Here is a 24,933-nt window from a genome sequence, read left to right as displayed (position 1 = left end):
TGTCCCTCTCTCTTAAATTATTTCTACAGAGCAAAAGCACTTTAGTTAGTTAAAAGAATAGAACCCTATTGAGCTTCACACTTAACAAACCCTTAAGTGCAAAGGTGTCGACTCGCGTGGCCGAACCCATATATCTCTCCCTCTTTCTAAGGGGTTGTTTTGACAGTTTTAATCTCTCAGCAGTTAACCCGTAGTCCTGTTTAAACCTTATCTGGGTTTATACAACATTTACAGACTTCTATTGTTCAACTCAGAGCACGAATTAACCTATTCCCTCCATTTTGTATATTGGTGTTACAGATGAATCCTGGTTTGTTTTACCTTATTAAATCCAATTTTTAATATCTTACTTCACAGGGCTTGATAGGATGGATGCTGGGAGAATGTTTCCCTTGGATGGGGAGTCTAGAACCAGGGGACACAGCCTCAGGATAAATGGTAGGACATTTAGGACTGAGATGAGAAGACATTTCTTCACACAGTGGGTGTCGAATCTTTGGAAATCTCTATCCCATTGGGCTGTGGAGGCTTAGTCATTGGGTATATTCAAAATAGATGTCGATAGATTTCTGACTAGTATGGGCATCAGGGATATGGAGGCAGGGCCGGTGAATGGAGTTGAGGCAGAAGATCAGCCATGATCTCATTGAATGGCGGAGCAGGCTCGAAGGGTCCAATGGACTACTCCTACCCCTCTGTCTTATGTTCTTATATTCTTAGTTCAGGGCTAGGGCAGGCGGGACCCTTAGAGGAATTTTGGCCCGGTGGGCTAAATGAAGGAAGGGAAGTGGCAGAGGCAGCTGAAAGGATGGTCTCAATCATAGATTCACAGAAGTCCATGAGCTCATTAAACTTGTTATCGGAGGTGAGTGTGGAGGAGACAGGGAAGCGGGATTTATGAAGACGGTTAGCAGTAGAGAATAGGAGCCAGAGTTTATCTTTGTATAGCAGAGTGATTCTGGTATACTGAGCAATTTTGGCAGAGGAGAGCAGGACCCGGGAATGCTTTATCAGGTCCAACCTAATCTGTCACACCAGTTAAAGCTACATCAGTCACACAAGCTTCTTTAAGAGAAAGGACCATTCACACAGGCTTTTTAAAGAGATAGAACAAGCCACAATGTTTAATAAAGCGACAGGACCAGTCACACAGGCTTTTTAAAGAGATAGAACAAGTCACAATTTTTAATAAAGCGAAAGGACCAGTCACACAGTCCTTTTCAAGAGACAGGACCAGTCACAATGTTTATTAAAGCGACAGGACCAGTCACGATGTTTATTAAAGCGATAGGACCAGTCAGGCATGCTTCTGTAAGAGACAACACAAATCACACTGCATTTTTAAAGGGACAGGACCAGACACAAATGCCTTTTAAAGAGACAGGAACAGCCGCAGTGGCTTTGTAAAGAAGCTTGAACAGTCACACAGGCTATTTAAAGAGACTGATACAGTCACACAAGCTTTTTAAGGAGATAGCACAGTTCACGTAGGATTTTTAAAGAGATAGGACTAGTCACACAGGCATTTTAAAGATACAGGACCGGTCACAAAGGCCTTATAAAGAGACAAGTCCAGTGACACAGGTTTTGTAAAGAGAAAGTACCTGTCTTACAGGCATTTTAAAGAGACAGGACCAGTCACGAAGTCTTTTTAAAGACCCTGCACCAGACAAGGAGGCATTTGTAAAGAGCCAGCCCAGTAATGCAGGCGTTTTGAAGAGACAGGACCAGTCACAATAGCTTTTTAATGAGCCAGAAACACTCAGAAAGGCTTTTTCAAGAAACAGGGCCGTCACATAGATTGTTGAAGAGACAGAGTATTTAAAGAGAAACAACGGTGAAAGCTCAAACGCCTAGAAATCCCTCTCGAGCGAAGAAACTAACCAGACTGTTTCAGATCGGAAATTCTCGGCTCCCATTTATGACCTTACAGATTACGAGACCATTAGTGTTCGTTCACAGGTTGTAATATTGTCCTGCATATGACCCCTTAGAATCTGCTAATTTTGCAGACTCTTAATTATAATGTGCCTAATTTTTCTTAATGTTGAGAAAGATTCAGTATTTTTATTTACTGCTTCATTCACAGAATGTGGGCATCGCTGGCAAGGCAAGCCAATCCCTACTTGCCCTTGAGAAGGTGGTGGTGAGACGCCTTCTTGAACCGCTGCAGTGCTTGATTTTATGATACTCCCAAAGTCCTGACTTTGGTACAATTGTTTGGCTTGCTGGGCCATTTCAGAGGGCAGTTAAATGTCAACCACATATGGGCAGCCCATTAAGGATGGCAGTTCGCCTTCGGTAAAGGACCTTAGTGAACCAGTGCGTTTTTTCCAACATTCAGGTAAATTGATGCTCTCCATTACTGATACTAGCTTTTCAATACCAAATTTATTTAATTAACTGAATTTTAATTCTCTAGCTGCCGTGGTAGGATTTGACCTTTTATCTCACAGGTTATAATTACAGGCCTCTGGAATACTAGTCCAGCAAAAGAACAACTATGCGGATTTACTCGGTGTCTACAGATAGTAATCGATAACACTCTTGACTTGAGCCTTGTAGCTGTTGCAAATGCTTTAGGGAGACAGGACGTGAGTTACTCACCGCAGAATACTCAACCGCTGACCTGCCGTTATGGTCTTTTATGTGGCTGGTCCATTTGATTTTTTGATCAATGGCGAAGCCTAGAATGTTGATGCTGGAGGATTCCGTGAGGTAAATGCAATTGACTGTCAAATGGAGGAAGTTAGATTATCTCTTGATGGAGTTGGTCATCGTCTGTTGTTTTTGTGGAGAGAATTTACAATAAAGACACCATGGGTGAGGGAATTCAATTATGCGGCGAGACTGGAGAAGCTGGGATTCTTCGTCTTAGAGAAGAGAAGGTTAGGGGGAGATTGAATATAAGTGTTCAAAATGTCGAGGGTTTTGATAGAGTAAGTAAGGAGAAACTGTTTACAATGGCTGACTTGTCATTACCAAAAGGACAAACTTTGATCATGCAGTGAGATGATCTGGAATGAACTCTCTGAAAGGCTGATGGAAGCAGAGTCAATAGGCTCAGTTTGTAGCAAACTCTCCTGTGAGTCATGAAGGTTGTCTGTTCATTCCTACTCCAGCGACATGAGTACAAAATTATAGGCTGACACTCCAGTGCAGTACTTCGGGAGCGCTGTACTGTCGGAGGGGATTTACTGAGGGACCGCTCCACTGTCTGCAGGACAGTACAGAGGGCGCGCTCAACTGTCAGAGAGGCAGAACTGAGGGCACGCTCCACTGTCCGAGGGGCAGTACTGAGGGAGCACACCACTGTCAGAGGTACAGTACTGAGGGACCACTGCGCTGTCGGAGGGCCAGTACTGAGGGTGCGCTGCTCTGTTGAAGGGCCTGTACTGAGGGTGCGCTGCACTGTCAGAGGGGGAATACTGAGGGTGCGCTGCACTGTCGGATGGTCAGTACTGATGGAGCACTCCATTGTCAGAAGGACAGTATTGAAGTAGAGCTTCACTTTCAGAGTAACATTACTGAAGAAGCGCTCTACTGTTGCAGAGGCAGTATTGAGGGTGTGCTGCACTGTCGGAGGGGCAGTTTGGACGTAGTGCTGCACTTTCAGAGTCACAGTACTGAGGGAGCGCTCGACTGTTGCACAGGCAGTGCTGAGGGAGCGCTGCACTGTCCGAGGGGCAGTACTGAGAGAGCGATGCACTGTCAGAGGGGTAGTGCTAAGGGAGCGCTGCACTCTCGAATGGTCAGTACTGAGGAGCTCTGTATTCGCGGAGAGACAATGCTGATGGAGCGCTGCACTGTTGGACGTGCATTGCTGAGGGGTACTTTATTGTCGGAGGGGCGGCCTTTTGGATGTGACGTTAAACCAAGGCTCTGTCTGCTCTCACTCAGGTGGATGTAAAAGGTCGCATGGCAATATTCGAAGAAGAGCAGTGGAGTTATCCCCAGTGTTCTGTCCCATATTTATCTCAATCAACAGCACTAAAACAGGTGAACTGGTCTTTATTGCAATGCTGTCTGTGGGAACTTGCTGTGCACGCACTGGCTGCCGTGTTTTCTACAGTACAACACTGACTTCACTTCAAAAGTACTTCTTTGGCTGTAAAGTACTTTATGTCAACCCATGGTCGAGAAAGGCGCTCTATAAATGCAAGTCTTTCTTTCTTAATAGAAAATTTCAAAAAGTAATTCCATATATACTTGAATAGGAAAAACTGCCAGGACCATGGCTTAAATGTTCACTACCATTCACGAAAGGCTATGACAGCTTTGAAATAATCTGATTTGTTGGTTGTGGGTCCGCTTGAATCTGTTTAATTTCATCCCACTGCGCACGATGGTAGTGGCACATGATACAAAGGATGGTTTCCTCAGTGTGAAGGCGAGGATTATTCTCCACAAATATTGTGCAGTGGTCCGTCCTGCCAATGTCCGTCATGGACAGATGCATATGCGATAGGTAGATTGGTGAGGACCAGTTCATGCAGGATGATTTCCCGTGTCCGTTCTCCCACCACCTGCCACAATCCCAAACTGACAGCTCTGTTCTTCACGGCTCGGTTAATGATGGTGCTTCTAAACCAGTCTTGGTGATGGACATTGAGGTCTCTCACTCCCCACGCGGAGAATATATGTTGTGCCCTTTCTGCTTTCGGTACTCCCATCGACTGGTGTTTAGCATGAAGCTGTGCTGATTCAGCAGCTGAATGATGGCGGTAGGTACTAATCAGCAGGAATTTACCTTGCTCATGACGGACTAGAAGCCACGAGACTTCATTAGCTCCTTAAGCAATGTTGAGGACTCGCAGGATATCTCCCAGCCGACTGTAAACCCCTGTGTCCCCGCCTCTGGAGTGTCTGTCCATGTGGTGGAACAGGACATACACTGGGATGGTGATGGAGGAGTTGGAAATGTAGACTGCTACTTATTGTTCTGTGACTATGATTGTGTGAGAATTTAAAGTTTCCAGATCTTTTCATGGAGTATTGAGACTGTTACACTGCATTTATGTCATTGATTAATATTTTAAACATTTTCCTTTGATTCCTGGATTTCAAAACTTTGCACCTTTAATTATTTTCTGCCACTCTGTGAAGCACCATTACAAGTTGGGCTGGTTGAGGTAAATCATTAGAAAGACCTTGTTGATCTTATTCTGGATTCAGACAAGCATAATGCCCTGGGAATCAATTTGCTGGACAAATCCGGGAGCATTGTAATCTTGGCGGCCCAAGGATTGAATTTCATGGATAGAGGCCGGAGCATTGTAAATGTATAAACACTGGGAATGAAATTGCTGGACTGAGGCAGGAGCAGTGTAATCCAGGCGAACCTGGGAATGAAATTCCTGGACTGTCGTGGGAGCATAAATAACTCGATGGCCCAGGAAATCAAATTCCTGGACTGAGCTGGGAGCAGTGTTATCTAGGCGGCCCTGTGAATGAAATTCCTGGACGGAGGCGGGAGCATTCTAAGCTAGACGGTTCTGGCAATCAACTTGCTGGATGGAGGCGGGAGCATGCTAATCTAAACGGGAGCAGTGTTATCTATGCGGTCTTGAGAATGAAATTCCTGAACTGAGGTGGGAACATTCTAATCTTGACAGCCCTGGCAATCACCTCCCTGGACTGAGACGGGAGCATTCTAAACTGGACGGACCTGGCAATGAAATTCCTCGACTGAGGCAGAAACAGTGTAATCTAGGCGGCCCTGAGAATGAACTTCTTGCTATGAGGCGGGAGCAGTGCAATGTTACAGGCCCAGGGAATTAAATTCCTTGACTGAAGTGGGAGCACTGTTATCTAGGTGAGTAACAGAATGACATTTCTGGAGTGAGGTGGGATCAGTGTAAGCGAAGTGGCCCAAGGAATTAAATTATTGGACTGAGGAGGGAGTAATGTAATCTTGGCAGCCCTTGGAATTAAATTCCAGGACTGAGGCGGGAGCATTCTCATCTAGATTTTATATTATGAATAAAGGATGAGCAGGTTGGGCCTATACTCATTGGAGTTTCGAGGAATGAGAGGGGAACTTATTGAAACATATAAGATTTTGAAAGGTCTTTACAGGGTAGATGCAGAGAGGATATTTCCCCTCGTGGGGGAATATAGAACTAGGGGACATAGATTCAGGTTAAAGGGTCGCACCTGTTAAATCGGAAATGAGGAGGAATTTCTTCTCACAGAGGGTCGTGAATCTTTGAAATTCTCTTCCCCAGCGAGCTGTGCAGGCTGGGTCATTGAATATATTTAAGTTGGAGATAGACAGATTATTGAATGATAAGGGTGTCAAAGGTATTGGGGAGCGGTCAGGGAAGTGGAGGCGAGGCCATGATCAGATCAGCCATGAAGATATTGAATGGCGGAGCAGGCTAGAGGGGCAACTGACTTATTCCTTCTGTATGTCATATGTTCTTATGTTGTAAACAGACCAAACTAGGCGCCCTGGTAATGAAATTCCTCGACTGATTCGGGAGCATTCTCATCTGGACGGCCCTGGGAATGACAGCCCTGGACTGACGCAGGAACAGTTAAAACTAGGTGTCCCTGCGAATTAAATTTCTGGACTGAGGTGGGAGCCATTTAATTTAGCGGCACATGCAATGACATTACTGGACTGAGGCGGGTTCATTGTAATCTAGGCGGCCTTGGGAATTAAATTCCTGGACTCAGGCGGGAGCACTGGGATTAAAATTCATGGTATGATGTGGGAGCAGTGTAATCTAGTGGGCCATCACAATGAAATTCCTGGACTGAACTGGCAGCAGATCTATCTTGGCGTCCCTTGGAATTAGGTTCTGGATTGAGGCGGAAGCTGTGAAATCTTGTCGGCCCTGGGAATCAACTTCATGGCATTAGGTCAGAGCAGTGTAATCTAGGCGGCCCAGTGATGAAATTTCCGGATTAAGGCGGCAAAAGAGTAATCTATGCGGCCCTGGGAATTAAATTACTGGACTGAGGCGTGGGAACAATGTAATCTTGTTGGCCGTGAGAATTAAGTTTCAAGATTTAGGCGGGGTCAGTGTCCTTTAGGCGGCCCTGGGAATTAAATACCTGGACTGCGGCTGGAGAAGTGTTATCTAGGAGGCCTTGGGAATCAAATTCCTGGACTGAGGCAGGAGCAATGTAATCTAGGCAGCCTTGGGAATTGCATTCCTGGACTGAGCCGGGAACATTCTAACCGAGAATTACCTGGGAATGAATTTCCTGCACTGAGGCAGAGACAGTTTAATATAGGCGACCCTGGGAATTAAATTCCAGGACCGAGGGGTCAGGGGTGAAATGCTGTGCAAGCACTCAATTTTAATTTAAAGTTGGTAAAATGATGCGAGCTAGATTGTATTGTAGTGAAGTGTTGAGTTGACAATAGATCAATGAGTCAGTTTGTTGAATGGCTGTATTTAATGCCACTTGCAGTGAGGCCTAATGATGTCACTCGGGGTTTTCCCTCTGCTCTCAATAAGGAGCTCCCTTCACTGTGTTACCTCACAAAATCAGCAAGTTGCCTCCAAAACAAAGTCCACCAGCCTCTCAGAGATTGAATGTCGTGAGTTCCAGGATCTCTATGGAAAGTATACTTCAACAGTGGCAATTAACAAGGATACTTTGGAACAATAACAGAAAGTGTTTTAAACACTCAGCAGGTGAGGCAGCAGTGTGGAGAGAGAAACAGTTTTACCATTTCTGGTCTGTGACCTTTCATCACAACTGGAAAAAGCTAGAGATGTAACAGATTTTATGCAGATGCAAGGACAGGGGAAGAGGGTAGTAGTGAAAAGAACAAAAGTGATGTTCGTGGATAGTTGGAAGGCAGGAGTGGTTAAATGTTACAAATGGGGATGGAAGAAACATCAACCGCTGCCGTCTGAAATAATAGGGGCCGAGCAATTGGTCCTAAATTGCGAAAATCAATTTAGATTCCAGAAGACAGTATAGTGCCGAATGGAAAGATGGGCTTTAAAGTAAATACATGTGGGGAGGTGGTTCCTTGTGGAGAGAAATCTAGAATGCTAAATAGAAAAGACAAGGAAGCAGTGCAGGAAAGTGATTGGGGTAAGGATAACCAGATTGTGTCCTGGAGGGACAGAGCATACAAACAAAGGAGTGCAGTAACAGATAGGGTCCGCATAAGCTAAAATGGTAATAAGACAAATAGGGCCATAGTAGCAAAAAATGTTAAGATGGCAAAAATGTTAAAAAGACAAATCTAAAGGCACCGTATCTGAATGCACGAAGCATTCGTTATAAGGTAGATGAATTAGCAGCATATATACATGTAAATGGATATGATATAATTTTGATTATAGAGACGTGGCTGCAGGGTGGCCAAGGCTGGGAGCTGAATATCCAAAGATATTCGATAATTAGGAAGGACAGGATAAAAGGAAAAGATGGTGGGGTGGCCTTGTTACTAAAGGATGAAATCAGAGCAAGTGTGAGAAAGGATATTGGCTCAGAAAATCAGGATGTAAAATCAGTCTGAGTGGAGCTAAGAAGCACCAGCGGGCAGAAAACATTGGTGCGAGTTGTCTATAGGCCTCTAATCAGTAGTGGAAATGTAGGGGATGACATCAAACAGGAAATTAGAGATTCATGTAACAAGGGTACTACAGTAATCATGGTTGACTTTAATCTACATTTAGACTGGCCAAGCCATATTAGCAATAATACTGTGGAGGATAAATTCCTGGAGTGTGCACGAGATGTTTTTTCAGATCAGTATGTTGAGGAGACAAATAATGAACAAGCTATCCTAGATTGGGTATTGTGCAATGAGAAGGGATTAATTAACAATCGTGCTGTGCGTGGTCCTTTCGGGAAGAGTGACCATAAAATAATAGAATTCTTCATTAAAATGGAAAGTGAAGAATTCCAATCCGAAACTAAGGTACTAAATCTGAACAAAGGAAACTATGATGATATGAGGAGTGAGTTGGCTATGATAGCTTGGGTAGCTTCTTTAAGAGGCGGGGCGGTGGATAGGCAATGTCTAACATTTAAGGAACGACTGTATGAATTTCAACGGTTATACATTGTTTTCTGGCGCAAAAACACAAAATGAAAAGCGGCCCAACCATGGCTAACAAAATAAATTATGGACATTATTAGATGCAAAGAAGAGTTATATAAAGTTGACAGAAAAATTAGCAAGCCTGATGATTGGGAGCAGTTAGAGTTCAGCAAAGAAGGCCCAAGAGTTTCATTAAGAGGGGAAAATGTGAGTAAGAGAGTAAACTCGCAAGGAAGATAAAAGTGGATGGTGAAAGTTTCTACAAGTATGTAAAAAGAGAAAGATTAGTGAAGACAAAGTTAGGTCCCATATATTCAGAAACGGGAGAATTTATAATCAGGAACAAGGAAATGGCAGAACAATTAAACACATACGTTGGTTCAGTCTTCACGGAAGAGGACACAAATGCAAGGGAACCAAGGATCTAGTGAGAAGGAGGAATTATAGGAAATGATTAAAAGTACAAATAAATTATTGGGACTGAACGCTGTTAAATCCGCTGGGCCTGAAAATCTACATCACAGAGTACTGAAAGCGGTAGCCATGGATACAGTGGAAACGTTGGTTATCAACTTCCAAAATTCTTTAGATTATGGAACAGTTCATGCAGTTTGGAGAGCGGCAAATGTAAACCAACTATTTAAAAAAGGAGGGAGAGAGAACACCGTGAACTATAGACCGGTAAGCCTGACATCATTAGTAGGGAAAATGCTAGAGTCTATTTTAAAGGATGCGATAACAGGACACTTCGAAGATATCAACGGGAGTGGACAAAGTCAACGTGAATTTATAAAAGGGAAATAGTTGTTGACAAACCTACTGGAGATTTTTGAGGATGTAGCTGGTAGAATAGATAAGGGAGAATCAGTGGATGTGGTGTATTTGGATATTCAGAAGGCCATTGATAATGTTGCACATACGAGGTTAGTGGAGAAAATTAAAGCACATGGGATTGGGGATAATATACTGGCATGGAGTGAAAATTGGTTAACAGACAAGAAACAGAGAATAGGAATACATGGGTCTTTCTCGGGGTGGCTGGTGGTGACTAGTGGGGTGCTGCAGGGGTCAGTGCTTGGGCCCCGGATTTTCACAACATATATCAATGATTTGGATGATGGAACCAAATGTTATATTTCCAAGTTTGCTGGTGACACGAAACTAGGTGGGATTGTGAGTTGTGAGGAGGATGCAATGAGACTTCAAGGCGATTTAGAGAAGTTGATTGAGTGGGCAAATATTTGATAGATGCAGCATAACGTGGATAAATGTGAAGTTAACCATTTAGGTAGGAAAAACTGAAAGGTAGAGTATTATTTAAATTGTGCTATATTGGGAAATACTGAAGTACAAAGTGACCTGGGTGTCCTTGTTCCCAATCACTGAAAGCAAACATGCAGGTGCAGCAAGCAATTGGAAGGCAAATGGTTTGTTGTCCTTCATTGCAAGAGGTTTTGAGGTCAGGAGCAAGATTAACTAATTACACTAATACAGGGCCTTGATGAGATCACACCTCGAGTAATGTATGCACTTTTTTCTCCTTACCTAAGAAAGGATATACTTGCCATAGAGGGAGTGCAACGAAGATCCACCAGACCAATTCCTGGGGTGGCAGGACTGTCGTATGAGGATGGGTTGGGTCGACTAGGCCTGTATTCACTAGAATTTAGAAGGATGATTAGTGATCTCTTTGAAACGTATATAGTTCTGACAGGGCTAGACAGACTGGATGCAGGGAGAATATTTCCCGTGGCTGGGTGTTCTAGGACGAGGGGTCACAGTGTTAGCATAAGGGGTAGGACATTTATGACTGAGTTGAGGAGAAATTTCTTCACTCAGAGGGTGGTGACCCTATGAAATTCCCTACCTCTGAATGCTGTGGAGGCCAAGTCACTGAATATATTTAAGAAGGAGATAGATAGATTGCTAGACACAAAAGGCATCAAAGGGTATGTGGAGAGAGCGGGAATATGATATTGAGATAGAGGACCAGCCAGGATCATATTGAATGGTGGAGTAGGCTCGAAGGGACGAAGGGCCTACTCCTGAACCTACTTTTAAATGTTTGTATGTTTCTATGAAGTGCTGTTCCTTAAGCTTCAATTGAGCTTCATTGAAACACTGTAGGAAGCCAAGGACAGAGAGGCCAGAGTGGAAGGTTTGGAGTGAATTAAAGTTGCACATGACCGTACGCTAGGTGTCATGCTTAAGGACTGAACAGAAGTGTTCCACAAAGCATTCACCCAATCTGCATTTGGTCTCCTCAATGTAATGGACACCGCAGCGTGAGCATCGAATACAGTATACTAAATTGCAAGAAGTACAAGTAAAGCGCTGTTTCTCCTGGAAGGTCTGTTTGGGGTCCAGGACAGTGGGATGGGAGGACGTAAATGGGCAGATGTTGCATCTCCTGCGCTTGCATGGGAAGGTGCTGTGCGGAGGGGAGCGGCGGTTGGGGGTGATTCAGGAGTGGACCAGGGTTTAGTGGAGTGAGCGGTTCCTTCGGAATGATGAGTGGGGAGGGGAGGTTAAAAAAAGATTTACTATCCCCTTCTTGCTGCTGTTAGTGTTACTTGTAAGTACCTATTTCAAGTTATTAATTCTATAAACCAAGTTAAACTGTAATATTATTCTTACTAGTTACCGTGGCATACACAGTTATTAATGGTATTTGGTGTCTCAAGATGTTGCATTTTGGAATGCAAGATTTTTTCTTTAAAAAAACTAGCATATCCTCACTGCTCTTGGTGTTCCTGGTAACATAGAAACATAGAACATAAGAGCAGGAGTAGTCCAATTGGCCACTCGAGCCTGCTCTGCCATTCAGTGTGATCATGGCTGATCATCCAAACTCAGTACCTTGTCCCTGCTTTCTCCATATATCCCTTGATCCCCTTAGTCCTAAGAAAGATATCTAACTGCTTCTTGAATATATTTAATGAATTGGCCTCAACTGCCTTCTGTGGTAGAGAATTCCACGGGTTCACCACTCTCTGGGTGAAGAAATTCCTCCCCATCTCAGTCCTAAATAGCTTACCCCTTATCCTTAGACTGTGAACTTGGTTCTGGACTCCCTCGCCATCGGGAACAGCCTTCCTGCATCTAGTCTGTCTAGTCCTGTTAGAATTTTATAAGTTTCAATGAGTTCCCATCTCATTCTTCTCAACTCTAGCGAATATAAGCCTAACCTGCCCAATCTCTCCTCATCCGTCATTCCTGCCATCCAAGGTATCAGCCTGGTGAATTTTCTTTGTCTCCCTCCATGGTAAGTACATCCTTCCTCAGATAGGGCGACCAAAACTGCACACAATACTCAAGATGTGGCCTCACCAAGGCCCGGTACAACTGCAACAAGACATTCTTGCTCCTGTACTCGAATTCTCTCGCTATGAAGGCAAACATACCATTTGCCTTCTTAACCGCCTGTTGCACCTGCATGCTTACCTTCAGCGACTGGTTCACAAGCACAACCCGGTCTCGTTGCACTTCCCCTTTTCTCATTCTATTGCCGTTCAGATAATAATCTGCCTGCATATATTTGACACCAAATTGGATAACCTCGCATTTACCCGCATTATACTGCATCTGCCATGCATCTGCCCAATCACCCAACCTGTCCAAATCATACTGGAGTTTCTCTGCATCCTCCTCACAGCACACACGCCCACCCAGCTTTGTGTCATCTGCAAACTTGAAGCTATTACATCTAGTTCGCTCGTCTAGATCATTAATATATATTGTGTGTTAATATACGTCTCTGTTTCCTGTTATTAATTCTATAAATCATGTTTAGCTGTATTACTGTTCTTGTTTTTTACTCCCCCCACAACACTCTCTACTGTTGGTGTCCCTGGTAATTATCTGTATCCGGTTATGAATTCTATAAATCATGTTTAACTGTATTGCTCTTCTTTTCATTCCTCATCCCATCCGCACAGCTGATGGCTATTGATCCCGAAGGTAATACAAGATTCAATTATTCTTTATTCAACTCAAGAAAAGATATTGGATGAGACTCTTTGCTTAACGAATTTGGTTCTGCTATCTACACTGAACATTTGTAACAGATCAGAAGAATGCTGTAATGGCAAAAGAGTATTCACCTGTAACGTTAACTCTCTCTCTCTCTACAGATGCTGCCTGACCTGCTGAGTACTTAAAATATTTTCTGTCCTTATTTCAGATTTCCAGCATCTGCAGTAATTTGATTTTGTTTTCGCCTAATGCTCGGTATGGTTACTGACACAGAGTCACAGAAACAAATCCTGGCAGATCACATCCACATCTTTAAATTTCTAAATATCCGCGAATCATTCAGTTGCAGTCAATGTCTCCTTTCCCACTATCTGCAGTTCTGCATTAGTGGCACTGCTTCTGATGGTTAGATTCGGATTACAAGAACAATTTACATTCCCAAAAAGCGTTCACTCAGCCACATTTCAATGCGTTTATTTCCAATCTTTGTTTTGAATTTACAATTGGAGGCCATGCTCGTCTGTCACAGTTCACTGGATCTCTCAGTGTGACGCAGAGTGATTCTCTATTGCCTCCTGCTGCACTGCAGGATAAACAATCCCAGCTGATTGTAACTGAAGTACTGAGGACAAGAAAATCCTTTCATATATTCTCAACTAATATTCTCTGCACAAGTTGAAAACCAAAAGGTGAAAAAGTACAAGTATAAATCTCTTCTTTTTGCATTCAGATACTTTACAAAAGCGTTCGGCAGGTCGTTACCTGTTAGAGATGTTGCTGATTATGATGTTAAAAAATGCTTTTACTGGGGTTTTACCTGGTCAATGATAACAATTGATTATAATTCAGAGTCCATTCTTTCAAATGTTATTTGATAAATCTTCCTTTCAATGAGCTGCAATTTGAGTATTCCAACAAAACTGTAAAAAGCACAATCTTCAAAATACTTCGAACAGCCCAGTTATCGTTCTAACTGCATTGCACTTGTATTTATTATCTTATCACTTGCATATTACAGCAATACATTTTAAATAAATTTGCCAGTAATTATTGCACGCCAAGATTGCAATTTCTGTATTTTGCCGTTGCATTCATTTTCACTTTGAAATATAATGGATATTCTAACGAGTACCAGGAATACAAGCGGGATTTCCCCCTACTTAACGAAGGGTACATAAGGGTATCGCACCGCTCTAAATGCTGATTGATCCCGGGACTTGAAGGCTTCCTGAGAGCTTCTGGTCCTTGGTGTCCTTGATACCTCGGGCGGTGCTTTTGTCTTCTGGGCTAAAGGTAGATCTACCATTTAATCTCTCATTGATCAAACATCTGTTACTTTCATGTTGTATTTATCGCTGTTTCATTGATTAATTCCACAATGTATTACCAATTGCTCTTAAAATACCCCCTGTATTCAGCTCCATGGATAATAGTATTAGGAAATAGCATTGAATGTCGCGAATGAGTTGCAGATTTCTCCCTGAATTCCTTCAAACTGCTGCTCGTGCTCCCAGCCCGATGTATAAACTCCTTGTTTATTTCTCTTCCTCACAGTGAACTTATTGACGATTGTGATCCTCTCTCGGGGAAACTGCGGCCTCTCCAAGTGTGTCACTCGCTACCTGGTGGCCATGGCAGCGGCGGATCTACTGGTCATTATCCTCGACCTGATTTTGAAGCAGATTCCGATTGTTTATAGGGATCAGTTTCGTTTCTTTCCGCCCATCCCTGTGTGTAATTTCCACGCCATCCTGCTTTATGCAGCCACAGACTGTTCTGTCTGGTTCACCGTCACTTTCACCTTTGATCGATTTGTGGCCATTTGTCGGCACAAGCTGAAAACTAAATATTGCACCGAGAAAACGGCGGCTGTGGTTCTGGGAACAGTGGCTGTGCTGAGCTGTTTAAAGAACATTTCCTGGTATTTTATGTTCACAGATCAGTATATGTTTATGAACTTCCCCTGGTTTTGTAATGTAACACTCGATGTTTGGTTTTCACGGGTCTGGGCAACAATCGAGCTCCTTCATTATATTCTCACCCCGGGGCTCCCATTTGTTGTGATTCTGCTGCTCAATGCTTTCACCGTCAGACACATTTTAGTGTCCAGCAGAGCCCGCAGGAGACTCCGGGGTCCCAGCAGTGGGGAGAATCCCAGAGACCCAGAGATGGAGAGCCGCAGGAAATCCATCATTTTACTGCTTGTTATCTCCGGCAATTTCATCCTGTTATGGGCCGCATATATGGGGTTTTATATATGGTACCGTTTGTTGGCTTTGGTGTCTGTGTCTGCATACCCACCTGAATATTTACAGGAATTAGGATTGATGCTGCAGCTGCTGAGTTGCTGCACCAACACTGGGATTTATGCCGTGACCCAGACTAAGTTCAGGGAGCAGTTAAAGAATGTGGGTAATGATGCGTTTACGCTGATTGCAAAATTCATTAAATCGTGATGTGAAGCAGAGACATTGCAGCATGATATTGTGGCGAGCTGCTTTCCCCCGGGGCAGCCCGCCCACCTGCGGGGAAATTCACACAACCAAGATAGCTGCCTGGTTGCTCCGCGCAAAGATGGCGGACACAGCGCCCCGCACAATACTGGCGGCTTCATTTCTCCGAACAAAGATAACGGCCCCGGAGACTCCCACAAATATCGCGGACGCAGCGCCCCACAGAAACATGGTGGACCCGCCACACCGCGCAAAGATGGCGGACACGGCACCCATCACAAAAATGGCGGCTCTGCTGCCCCGCACAATATGACGTCTCCGTTCCCCATACAAAGATGGCGGTACCCGCACGCTGTGAAAAATTACGGCTCTGTAGTCCGCACATAGAGAGCGGAACCCATGTACCGCACTAAGATGGTGGGCCTTCAATCCTGCCCAAAATGTCGGCTCCACATAACCTAGCAAATATGGCGGCTTTGGCTTGCCTGACAAAGATGGCGGCTCCGGCTCCCCTGAAAAATATGGCGGTTCTGGCTGCCCTGATAAGGATGACGGCTCTGGCGCCCCTTAAAAGATGGCGGCTCTGGCGCCCCTTACAAAGATGGCTGCGCTGGCGCACCTTACCAAGATGGTGGCTCTGGCGACCCTTACAAAATGGCGGCTCTGGCTCCCCTGACAAGGATGGCGGCACTGGCGCCCCTAACAAAGATGGCAGCTCTGACTGTCCCGAAAAATGGTGGCATGGTTTCAACATTATAAACATTCATAAACCATTATGAGCAGTAAAGATCATTTTTCTATTCATTCTTGGAATGTGGACGTCGCTGTCAAGGCCATATTGATTGGCTATCCATAATTGCACTGGAGAATGTGGTGGTGAGCCGCATTATACATCATGCTAGGTCTTGTCAGAGGGCCGTTAATAGGCAACCACGTTGTTGTGGGTTTTGAATCACATTTCGTCCAGAATGGGTAGCAACGGTACATTTCCTTCCCTGGATGACATTTTTAAGGCAATCCGGTAGTTTCATGGTCATCATTACTGGCACCAACCTTTTATTCAAATGTGTTTAATTAAGTCAAATTAAATTCCCCAGCTGTTGGAATTTGAACTCAGGATCTGATGTGCCTCAATAATTCCGAGACTCGATGTTAGCGAAACAAAACAAGGCTTTTATTAACTTAGAAAGTAACACGTAAGAGAGAGAGGTATCTTCCTTCTGGAGACTGAGGCCAGACTGAGCTAGCTTACAAAAGGGGCCAGGTATGGGCGGAGCCCTACACACAGCACATTCCAGCACATTACAATAAACAATACAATGAGGACTGGGGGAAGGGAGATGACACTGAAACCGACCACAGTCACAGGCAGTGATGAATGGAATATTTCATCACATTCACCCCTTCTATAGATTTAGTCTGTTCGGGGGTTTGATAGTCCTCTGCGACCGACGTGGCTGTTGTGTTGCCGCGGGTGTCGGCTGGGTGTCCCCAGTAACCTCCTGGGTCTCTGCCGGGGGTGCCACCAGGGTTGTTGAAGGGGTAGTTGGTGGGGGTGCCGTTGGTCGATGTTCTTCCGGGGGTGATGAAAGAGTAGTGGGTGGGTAAGAGTTGCTGTGATCGTTGTTGCTGCTATTGCCGTGGTTGTTGTCGATGCCGGCTGGGGCGACGTCTTTTATGGGCACGGTGTCCTCCCTTCCGTCAGCGTGCCGGACATATGCATATTGGGGGGTGGCATGGAGTAGGTGTACTGGCTCCACGAGAGGTTCCATCTTGTGGTCCCTCACATGCCTCCGCACGAGTACCGGACCTGGGGTGGAGAGCCATGACGGCATGGATACGCCTGAGGTGGATTTCCGGGGAAAGACAAACATTCGTTCATGAGGCGTGGCATTAGTGGCCGTACACAATTGCGACCGTATCGAATGGAGCACATCCGAGAGGACTTCCTGCCAGCGGGAGATAGGGAGGCCCTTGGTCCTTAGAGCTAGAGTGACTGCTTTCCATACTGTCCCATTCTCTCGCTCCACTTGGCAGTTACCCCGGGGGTTGTAGCTGGTGGTACGGCTCGTGGCGATCCCCTTGGACAGCATGTACTGGCGTAGCTCTTCACTCATGAAGGACGCCCCCCTATCCGTATGGATGTAGCTCGGCATACCGAACAGGCAGAACAGGCTGTTGAGGCATTTAATGACCGTGGCGCTGGTCATGTCTGGGCAGGGGAAGGCGAATGGGAACTGGGAGTATTCGTCCACAATGTTCAGGAAGTAAACACTGCGGTCGACGGATGGGAGGGGGCCCTTGAAATCTAAGCTGAGCCGCTCAAGGGGCCGTGTAGCTTTGATTAAGTGGGCTCTATCTGGGCGGTAGAACCGAGGCTTGCACTCAGCGCAAGTGCGGCAGTTCCTGGTCAGAGACCGAGCTTCCTCAAGCGAGTAGGGTAAGTTACGGGACTTTATGAAGTGGAACAGCCGCATGACCCCTGGGTGGCAGAGGTCGTTGTGGAGGGTCTGTAGCCGATCCCCGGTGGCGCTGGCACACATCCCTCGTGAGAGGGTGTCAGGGGATTCGTTAAGGGCCCCTGGCCGGTAAATGATGTCATACTCGAAGGTGGAGAGCTCGATCCGCCACCTAAGAATCTTATCATTTTTAATCTTCCCCCTCTGTTTATTATTGAACATAAACGCTACCGACCGCTGGTCGGTAAGTAGGGTGAAGCGTTTGCCGGCTAGGTAGTGGCGCCAGTGGCGCACTGCCTCCACGATGGCTTGGGCCTCCTTTTCCACGGAGGAGTGCCTGATCTCGTGCCCTTGGAGGGTCCTCGAGAAGAAAGCTACGGGCCGCCCCGCCTGGTTGAGGGTGGCCGCCAAGGCGAAGTCAGACGCATCACTTTCCACTTGAAATGGAGTGTTCTCGTCCACTGCCTGTAGCGTGGCCCGCTCAATATCCTGCTTAATGCTTTTGAAGGCGGTGTGGGCCTCAGCAGAGAGCGGAAAAGAGGATGCTTTCAAGAGGGGGCGGGCTTTGTCGGAGTAGTTGGGGACCCATTGGGAATAATAAGAAAATAACCCCAGGCACCTTTTCAGGGCTTTGGGAGTGTTGGGCAGGGGCAGCTCCCGTAGGGGGCGCAATCGGTCGGGGTCTGGTCCAATTTCCCCATTCTCCACTACGCTGCCTAGTATGCAGAGGCGCGTGGTGTTGAAAACGCACTTGTCCTCGTTGTAGGTGAGGTTTAGTTTTTGTGTGGTTTCCAGGAACCTCTCGAGGTTCGAGTCGTGATCCTGCTGATTGTGGCCGCAAATGGTGACGTTGTCGAGGCAGGGGAAGGCTGCCTGCAAGTGGGGGTCATCGACCATGCGGTCCATCTCCCTCTGAAAGACCGAGACCCCATTCGTCACCCCAAAGGGTACTCTGAGGAATTGGTAGAGGCGTCCGTTCGCCTCGAAGGCAGTGTACGGGCGGTCCTCTGGTCTGATAGGGAGCTGGTGGTACGCTGACTTGAGGTCGATGGTGGAGAACACCCGGTATTGGGCGATTTGGTTCACCATTTCTGATATGCGGGGTAGCGGGTAGGCATCGAGTTGGGTGTGCCTGTTGATCGTTTGACTATAGTCGATCACCATCCGTTTCTTCTCGCTACCCCTTACCACTACCACTTGGGCGCGCCACGGGCTGTTGCTGCGTTCAATAATGCGCTCTTTCAGGAGCCTGTCTACCTCGGTCGCGATAAACCGCCTGTCCTCTCAGCTGCACCTCCTGCTTTTGGTCGCTATTGGCCCGCAGTTAGGGGTAAGGTTCGCGAATAGCGAAGGCGCCTTTACCTTCAGGGTAGCCAGACCGCACACTGTGAGGGGCGGCTGGGACCCACCGTACTTGAGCGTGCTGCTTTGGTGCTGGCACTGGAAATCCAGGCCCAAGATCACGCTCGCACATAGGTTCTTCATGATTAATACTTTAAAATTATCGTATACAGTTCCGTTAACGCCCAATTGCACCGTGCAGTAACCCAGAATGGTCGATGTCTGGGTTTTATCAGCCATAGAGATGGTACCCTGAGCAGAGACCACCTTTAGGGAGAGTTGTTGTGCCAGTTCAGGGTGGATAAAACTCTCCGTGCTTCCACTGTCAATTAAACATTTAAGCCGTCACCCGTTTACCTCGATGTCCACCATTGACTTGGATAGCGGGTGCAGCCTGGTCTGGTCCACTGTGACCGATGCCACTGTAGGGCCCTGATCAAAACAAGATGGCGTCCACGCTGTCTGCTCATAAGATGGCGGACCCCACAAGGTCGGGCAAGATGGCGTCCAAGATGGCTGCTCCCACGGCGCACACGCGGCGGTGGCGGGTTTTCCGGCGGTTGGTTTTCCGGCGCGGTTCCCTCTGCACACCTTCCCGAAGTGCCCCTTCTTACTGCACTTAAAGCAGGTGGTGCCTTTCGCCGGGCACAGGTTTCTGGTGTGTTTTGGCTGCCCGCAGAAGTAGCAGTTGGGTCCCTGACGCGTCGCGGCTGTCGTAGGGCTTCTGGGGGGAGAGCGGGGCCCCGCCGGTGTCGGGCTGCCGGGCGGGGAAGATGCCTTCCAAGATGGCGGCTCGCTCGGTGCACACGTGGCGGAGTGGATGGCGCGGGCTGAAGAGTAGGCGTCCGAGTTTCTCTGGGCCACATCCAGGGATCGCGCGGTGTCCGCAGCCTGTTTCAGGTCCAACCCTGTTTTTTCCAGCAGTCTTTGCCGGATGTAAGTGGAGCTGAGGCCTGTGATAAAGGCATCGCGAACAAGCTCATCAGTGTACACTGCGGCTTTTACATCTCGGCACTTGCAGTCTTTGCCAAGCATTTTCAGGGTGCTTAGGAACTCCTCCACCGATTCCCCAGGTCGCTGTGCGCAAGTAGCGAGCAGATGCCTAGCATACACTTCATTCGTAGGCTGCTGGTAATGTGCCTTTAAGATGTCACAGGCGGCCAGGTACGTATCGGCGTCTTGGATGAGGGGGTAAACCCGGTGGCTTACCCAATTCCGCAGAATTCCGAGTCTCATCCTCGCAGCGTCCGTAGCGTCTTTGACGGCTGCGGAATTGTCCAGGAAGAATTCCATACACTCAAACCAGTGTCCGAAGCGTGCTGGTGCATCCGGAGCATGTTGATCCAAATCCAAACGTTCGGGTTTCAGGAGTTGATCCATAGTGTTGAAAAAACGTTAATAAAATTGATGTGCCTCAATAATTCCGAGACTCGATGTTAGCGAAACAAAACAAGGCTTTTATTAACTTAGAAAGTAACACGTAAGAGAGAGAGGTATCTTCCTTCTGGAGACTGAGGCCAGACTGAGCTAGCTTACAAAAGGGGCCAGGTATGGGCGGAGCCCTACACACAGCACATTCCAGCACATTCCAATAAACAATACAATGAGGACTGGGGGAAGGGAGATGACACTGAAACCGACCACAGTCACAGGCAGTGATGAATGGAATATTTCATCACAGGATCATTCGTCCAGGCATCTGGTTTACAATCCAGCATCATAGTCACTATGCCACACAACCCTTCAATTATATAGCCGTTTCTTCATTGTCACTGGTTCAAAAGTCTAAAATTCGTTCTGTAACATTTATGTGGGAGTCCTTCACCAGACGGTTAAACATGATTGCCCAACATTATCTCATGGTAAACCAGGAATGAGCAAGTAATACCGCCCTTGGCAGCATCACCCATATCCTGAGAACAAATAAATATAAATAAAAAAATATGAATAAGATCTGTGCTTTTAAAATTCACGGACTAAAACCAGGCGAGGCCTGTGATCAGAGTGGGGCGTCATGTTCCGCCAAACAAATTGTCAACCCAACTTGGCTCATCAATTCTATGGTTTTATGATTGACACTACTCACACTTTGCCAATGTCCCTATATTTTCAATAGGTGCTTGATAAATTACCACATATTAAAAAAATTGATTAAAGTGCCAGTTGTAGGATTCACAAAATTCCCACATCTCACAAGTTATTAACAAGGGACCCTGAAGGACAAGTTAATAACAAGGGTACCCTAAAACGATATGGTTTTTGGACTTCATGGCAAGACCTGCAAGGTTAAAGCAGGACCCTGCAAACAGCATGTCAAGTTCAAAACTCAGAACTTGACATGCCCGGGCCTGTGGCAGACAGCTCTGACTTGTGATTTCAAACGAGAGAGCGAAAGGAGTCAGAACACGCATTCTTCCCTTTAAGAACAAATCTATGCAGGAAACGACTTAAACTATAAACCACAGAGTTTAAGCTTACAAAAGAGAGAAATACTCACCAACCAATCACTTACACGCTTTCTGGTGATGTCACACTTGGATTACTTTTTACCTCTCTCATTCCCTCTGAGTTCCAAGATTGGAGATTGGTACACCTTACCTGGTCTCTGGAGCCTTCATACAGCCGCTCAGCCCACGATTCCTGCCGACTCTCGCACTGAGGCATTACCTGGTCTCTGGGGCCTTTATACAGCCGCTCAGCCCGCGATTCCCACCGATTCTCGCACTGAGGCCTTACCTGGTCTCTGGAGCCTTTATACAGCCGCTCAGCCCGCGATTCCTGCCGACTCTCGCACTGATGCCTTACCTGGTCTCTGGGGCCTTTATACAGCCGCTCAGCCCGCGATTCCTGCCGACTCTCGCACTGAGGCATTACCTGGTCTCTGGGGCCTTTATACAGCCGCTCAGCCCGCGATTCCCACCGATTCTCGCACTGAGGCCTTACCTGGTCTCTGGAGCCTTTATACAGCCGCTCAGCCCGCGATTCCTGCCGACTCTCGCACTGAGGCCTTACCTGGTCTCTGGGGCCTTTATACAGCCGCTCAGCCCGCGATTCCTGCCGACTCTCGCACTGAGGCCTTACCTGGTCTCTGGAGCATTTATACAGACGCTCAGCCCGCGATTCCCGCCGACTCTCGCACTGAGGCCTTACCAGGTCTCTGGGGCCTTTATACAGCCGCTCAGCTCGCGATTCCCACCGACTCTCGCACTGAGGCCTTACCTGGTCTCTGGGGCCTTTACACAGCCGCTCAGCCCGCGATTCTGCCCGACTCTCGCACTGAGGCCTTACCTGGTCTCTGGGGCCTTTATACAGCCGCTCAGCCCGCGATTCCCGCCGACTCTCGCACTGAGGACTTAACTGGTCTCTGGGGCGTTTATACAGCCGCTCAGCCCGCGATTCCCGCCGACTCTCGCACTGAGGCCTTACCTGGTCTCTGGGGCCTTTATACAGCCGCTCAGCCTGCGATTCCCGCCGATTCTCACACTGGACCAGTCACACAGTCTTTTGAAGAGCCAGCTCCAGACAAGGAGGCATTTTTATAGAAACATGGGAAGTCATGCAGGCTTTTTAAAGAGACAGGACCAGTCACAATGGCATTTCAATGAATCAGAAGCACTTGGAGAATTTTTTCCAAGAAACAGGGCAAGCAACATAGATTTTTTAAGAGACAGACCCGCTCACACAGGCGTTTTAAAGAGAAACAACGGTGAAAGCTCAAGGTTCTAGAACTTCCTCTCGAGCGAAGGCACGAAACAGGCGGTTTCTGATCAGAAATTATAGGCCCTCATATCTGTCCTCGCAGATTATTAGACAATTAATGTTCGTTCACACATTGTAATCTTGTCCTGAATATGACCCCTTAGAACCATCTTATTTTACAGATTCTCAGTTTTAATATGTTTGATTAAACTAATTTTTGAGAAAGGTTTGGGGTTTTTTATTTATTGATTCATTCACGGAATGTGGCATCGCTGCCAAGACCAGCCTATCCGTAATTGTTCGTGAGAAGGTTGTGGTTGAGACGCCTTTTTGAACCGCTGCAGCCTTTGAGTTTAAGATACCCACACAGTGTTGACTTTGGCACAATTGTGTGGCGTTCTGGGCCATTTCGGAGGGAAGTTAAGTGTCAGACACATATGGGCAGCCCAGGAAAGGAAGGCGGATCTCCTTCCTTAAAGGGCTTCAGTGAAACAGTTGGGTTTTGCCAACAATTCGGTAGTTCCAGGGTCTCCATTGCTGATACCAGCTTTTTAATTACAAATTAATTTAATTAACTTAATTTAAATTCCCCAGCTGCAGTGGTGGGATTTGAACTCACGTCTCACGGATTATCAGTCCAGGCCTCTGGAATACCAGTCCAGTAAAATAACCGCTATGCAAATGTACTCTATGTCTTCAGATAGTAATCCTTAATACGCTTGACTTGTGCCTTTTCGGATTTGGAAATGCTTTGAGGAGTCAGGAAGTAAGTTACACACCACAGAATACCCAGCATTTGACCTGCTGTTATAGTCATTTATATGGCTTGTCCAGTTGATTTTCTGATTAATGGCAACCCATAGGATATTGAGGCTGGAAGATTTGGTGATGGAAATGCAATTGACTGTCAAATGGAGGAATTTAGAATATGTCTTGCTGGAAGTCGTCATTGCCTATTGCTTGTGCGAAGAGAATTGATGATAATGATACGAGGGGCGAGGGACTTGAATTATGTGGAGAGACTGGAGAATAAGGGATTCTTCGCATTAGAGTAGAGAAGGTTAGGTGGAGATTGAATAGATGTGTTCAAAATGTTGCGGGTTCTGATAACCCGGGAGAGTTCAAAAGCAGCAGGAGCAGAGCGAGAGCGCCAAATCCCGGGAGTGTTCAAAAGCAGCGGCAGCAGAGCAAGAGCACCAAAACCCGGGAGAGTTCAAAAGCAGCGGGAGCAGAGCGAGAGAGGCAAAACCCGGGAGAGTTCAAAAGCAGCGGGAGCAGAGCGACAGCAGAGCTAGAGCTCCAAAACCGGGAGAGTTCAAAAGCAGCAGGAGCAGAGCGAGAGCGCCAAATCCCGGGAGTGTTCAAAAGCTGCGGCAGCAGAGCAAGAGCACCAAAACCCGGGAGACGTCAAAAGCAGCGGGAGCAGAGCGAGAGAGGCAAAACCCGGGAGAGTTCAAAAGCAGTGGGAGCAGACCGAGAGAGGCAACACCCCGGAGAGTACAAAAGCAGCGAGAGCAGAGCGAGAGCGCCAAAACCCCGGAGAGTTCAAAAGCAGTGGGAGCAGAGTGAGAGCCCAAAACCCGGGAGAGTTCAAAAGCAGTGGGAGCAGAGTGAGAGCCCAAAACCCCGGAGAGTTCAAAAGCAGCGGGAGCAGAGCGAGAGAGGCAACACCCCGGGAGAGTACAAAAGCAGCGAGAGCAGAACGAGAGCGCCAAAACCCGGCAGAGTTCAAAATCAGCGGGTGCAGAGCGAGAGCGCCAAAACCCGGGACAGTTCAAAAGCATCGGGAGCAGAGCGAGAGCGCCAAAACCCGGGACAGTTCAAAAGCATCGGGAGCAGAGCGAGAGCGCCAAAACCCAGGAGTGTTCAAAAGCATCGGGAGCAGAGCGAGAGCGCCAAAACCCGGGACAGTTCAAAAGCATCGGGAGCAGAGCGAGAGCGCCAAAACCCGGGAGAGTTCAAAAGCAGCGGGAGCAGAGAGAGAGCG

The 24,933-nt window shown here is 46.8% G+C and overlaps 1 protein-coding gene across 1 annotated transcript in view; it reads left to right on the top strand.

Moving 5' to 3' along the window:
• Window positions 1-15,450, top strand: part of LOC147092029 (putative G protein-coupled receptor 139) — a 49,935-nt gene extending 34,485 nt beyond the window's left edge. Inside the window, exon 2 of the mRNA XM_085976403.1 lies at window positions 14,549-15,450. Coding sequence (XP_085832529.1) covers window positions 14,549-15,450 — 902 coding nt within the window. The remainder of the gene's footprint in view (window positions 1-14,548) is intronic.
• Window positions 15,451-24,933: the final 9,483 nt, after the last annotated feature.

This window comes from Somniosus microcephalus, unplaced genomic scaffold, assembly GCF_052327205.1.
Source record: "Somniosus microcephalus isolate GS21.2 unplaced genomic scaffold, FLI_Smic_1.0 unresolved_chr2, whole genome shotgun sequence".
Lineage (NCBI taxonomy): Eukaryota > Metazoa > Chordata > Chondrichthyes > Squaliformes > Somniosidae > Somniosus > Somniosus microcephalus.
This window is presented reverse-complemented; position numbering and strand designations above follow the sequence as displayed.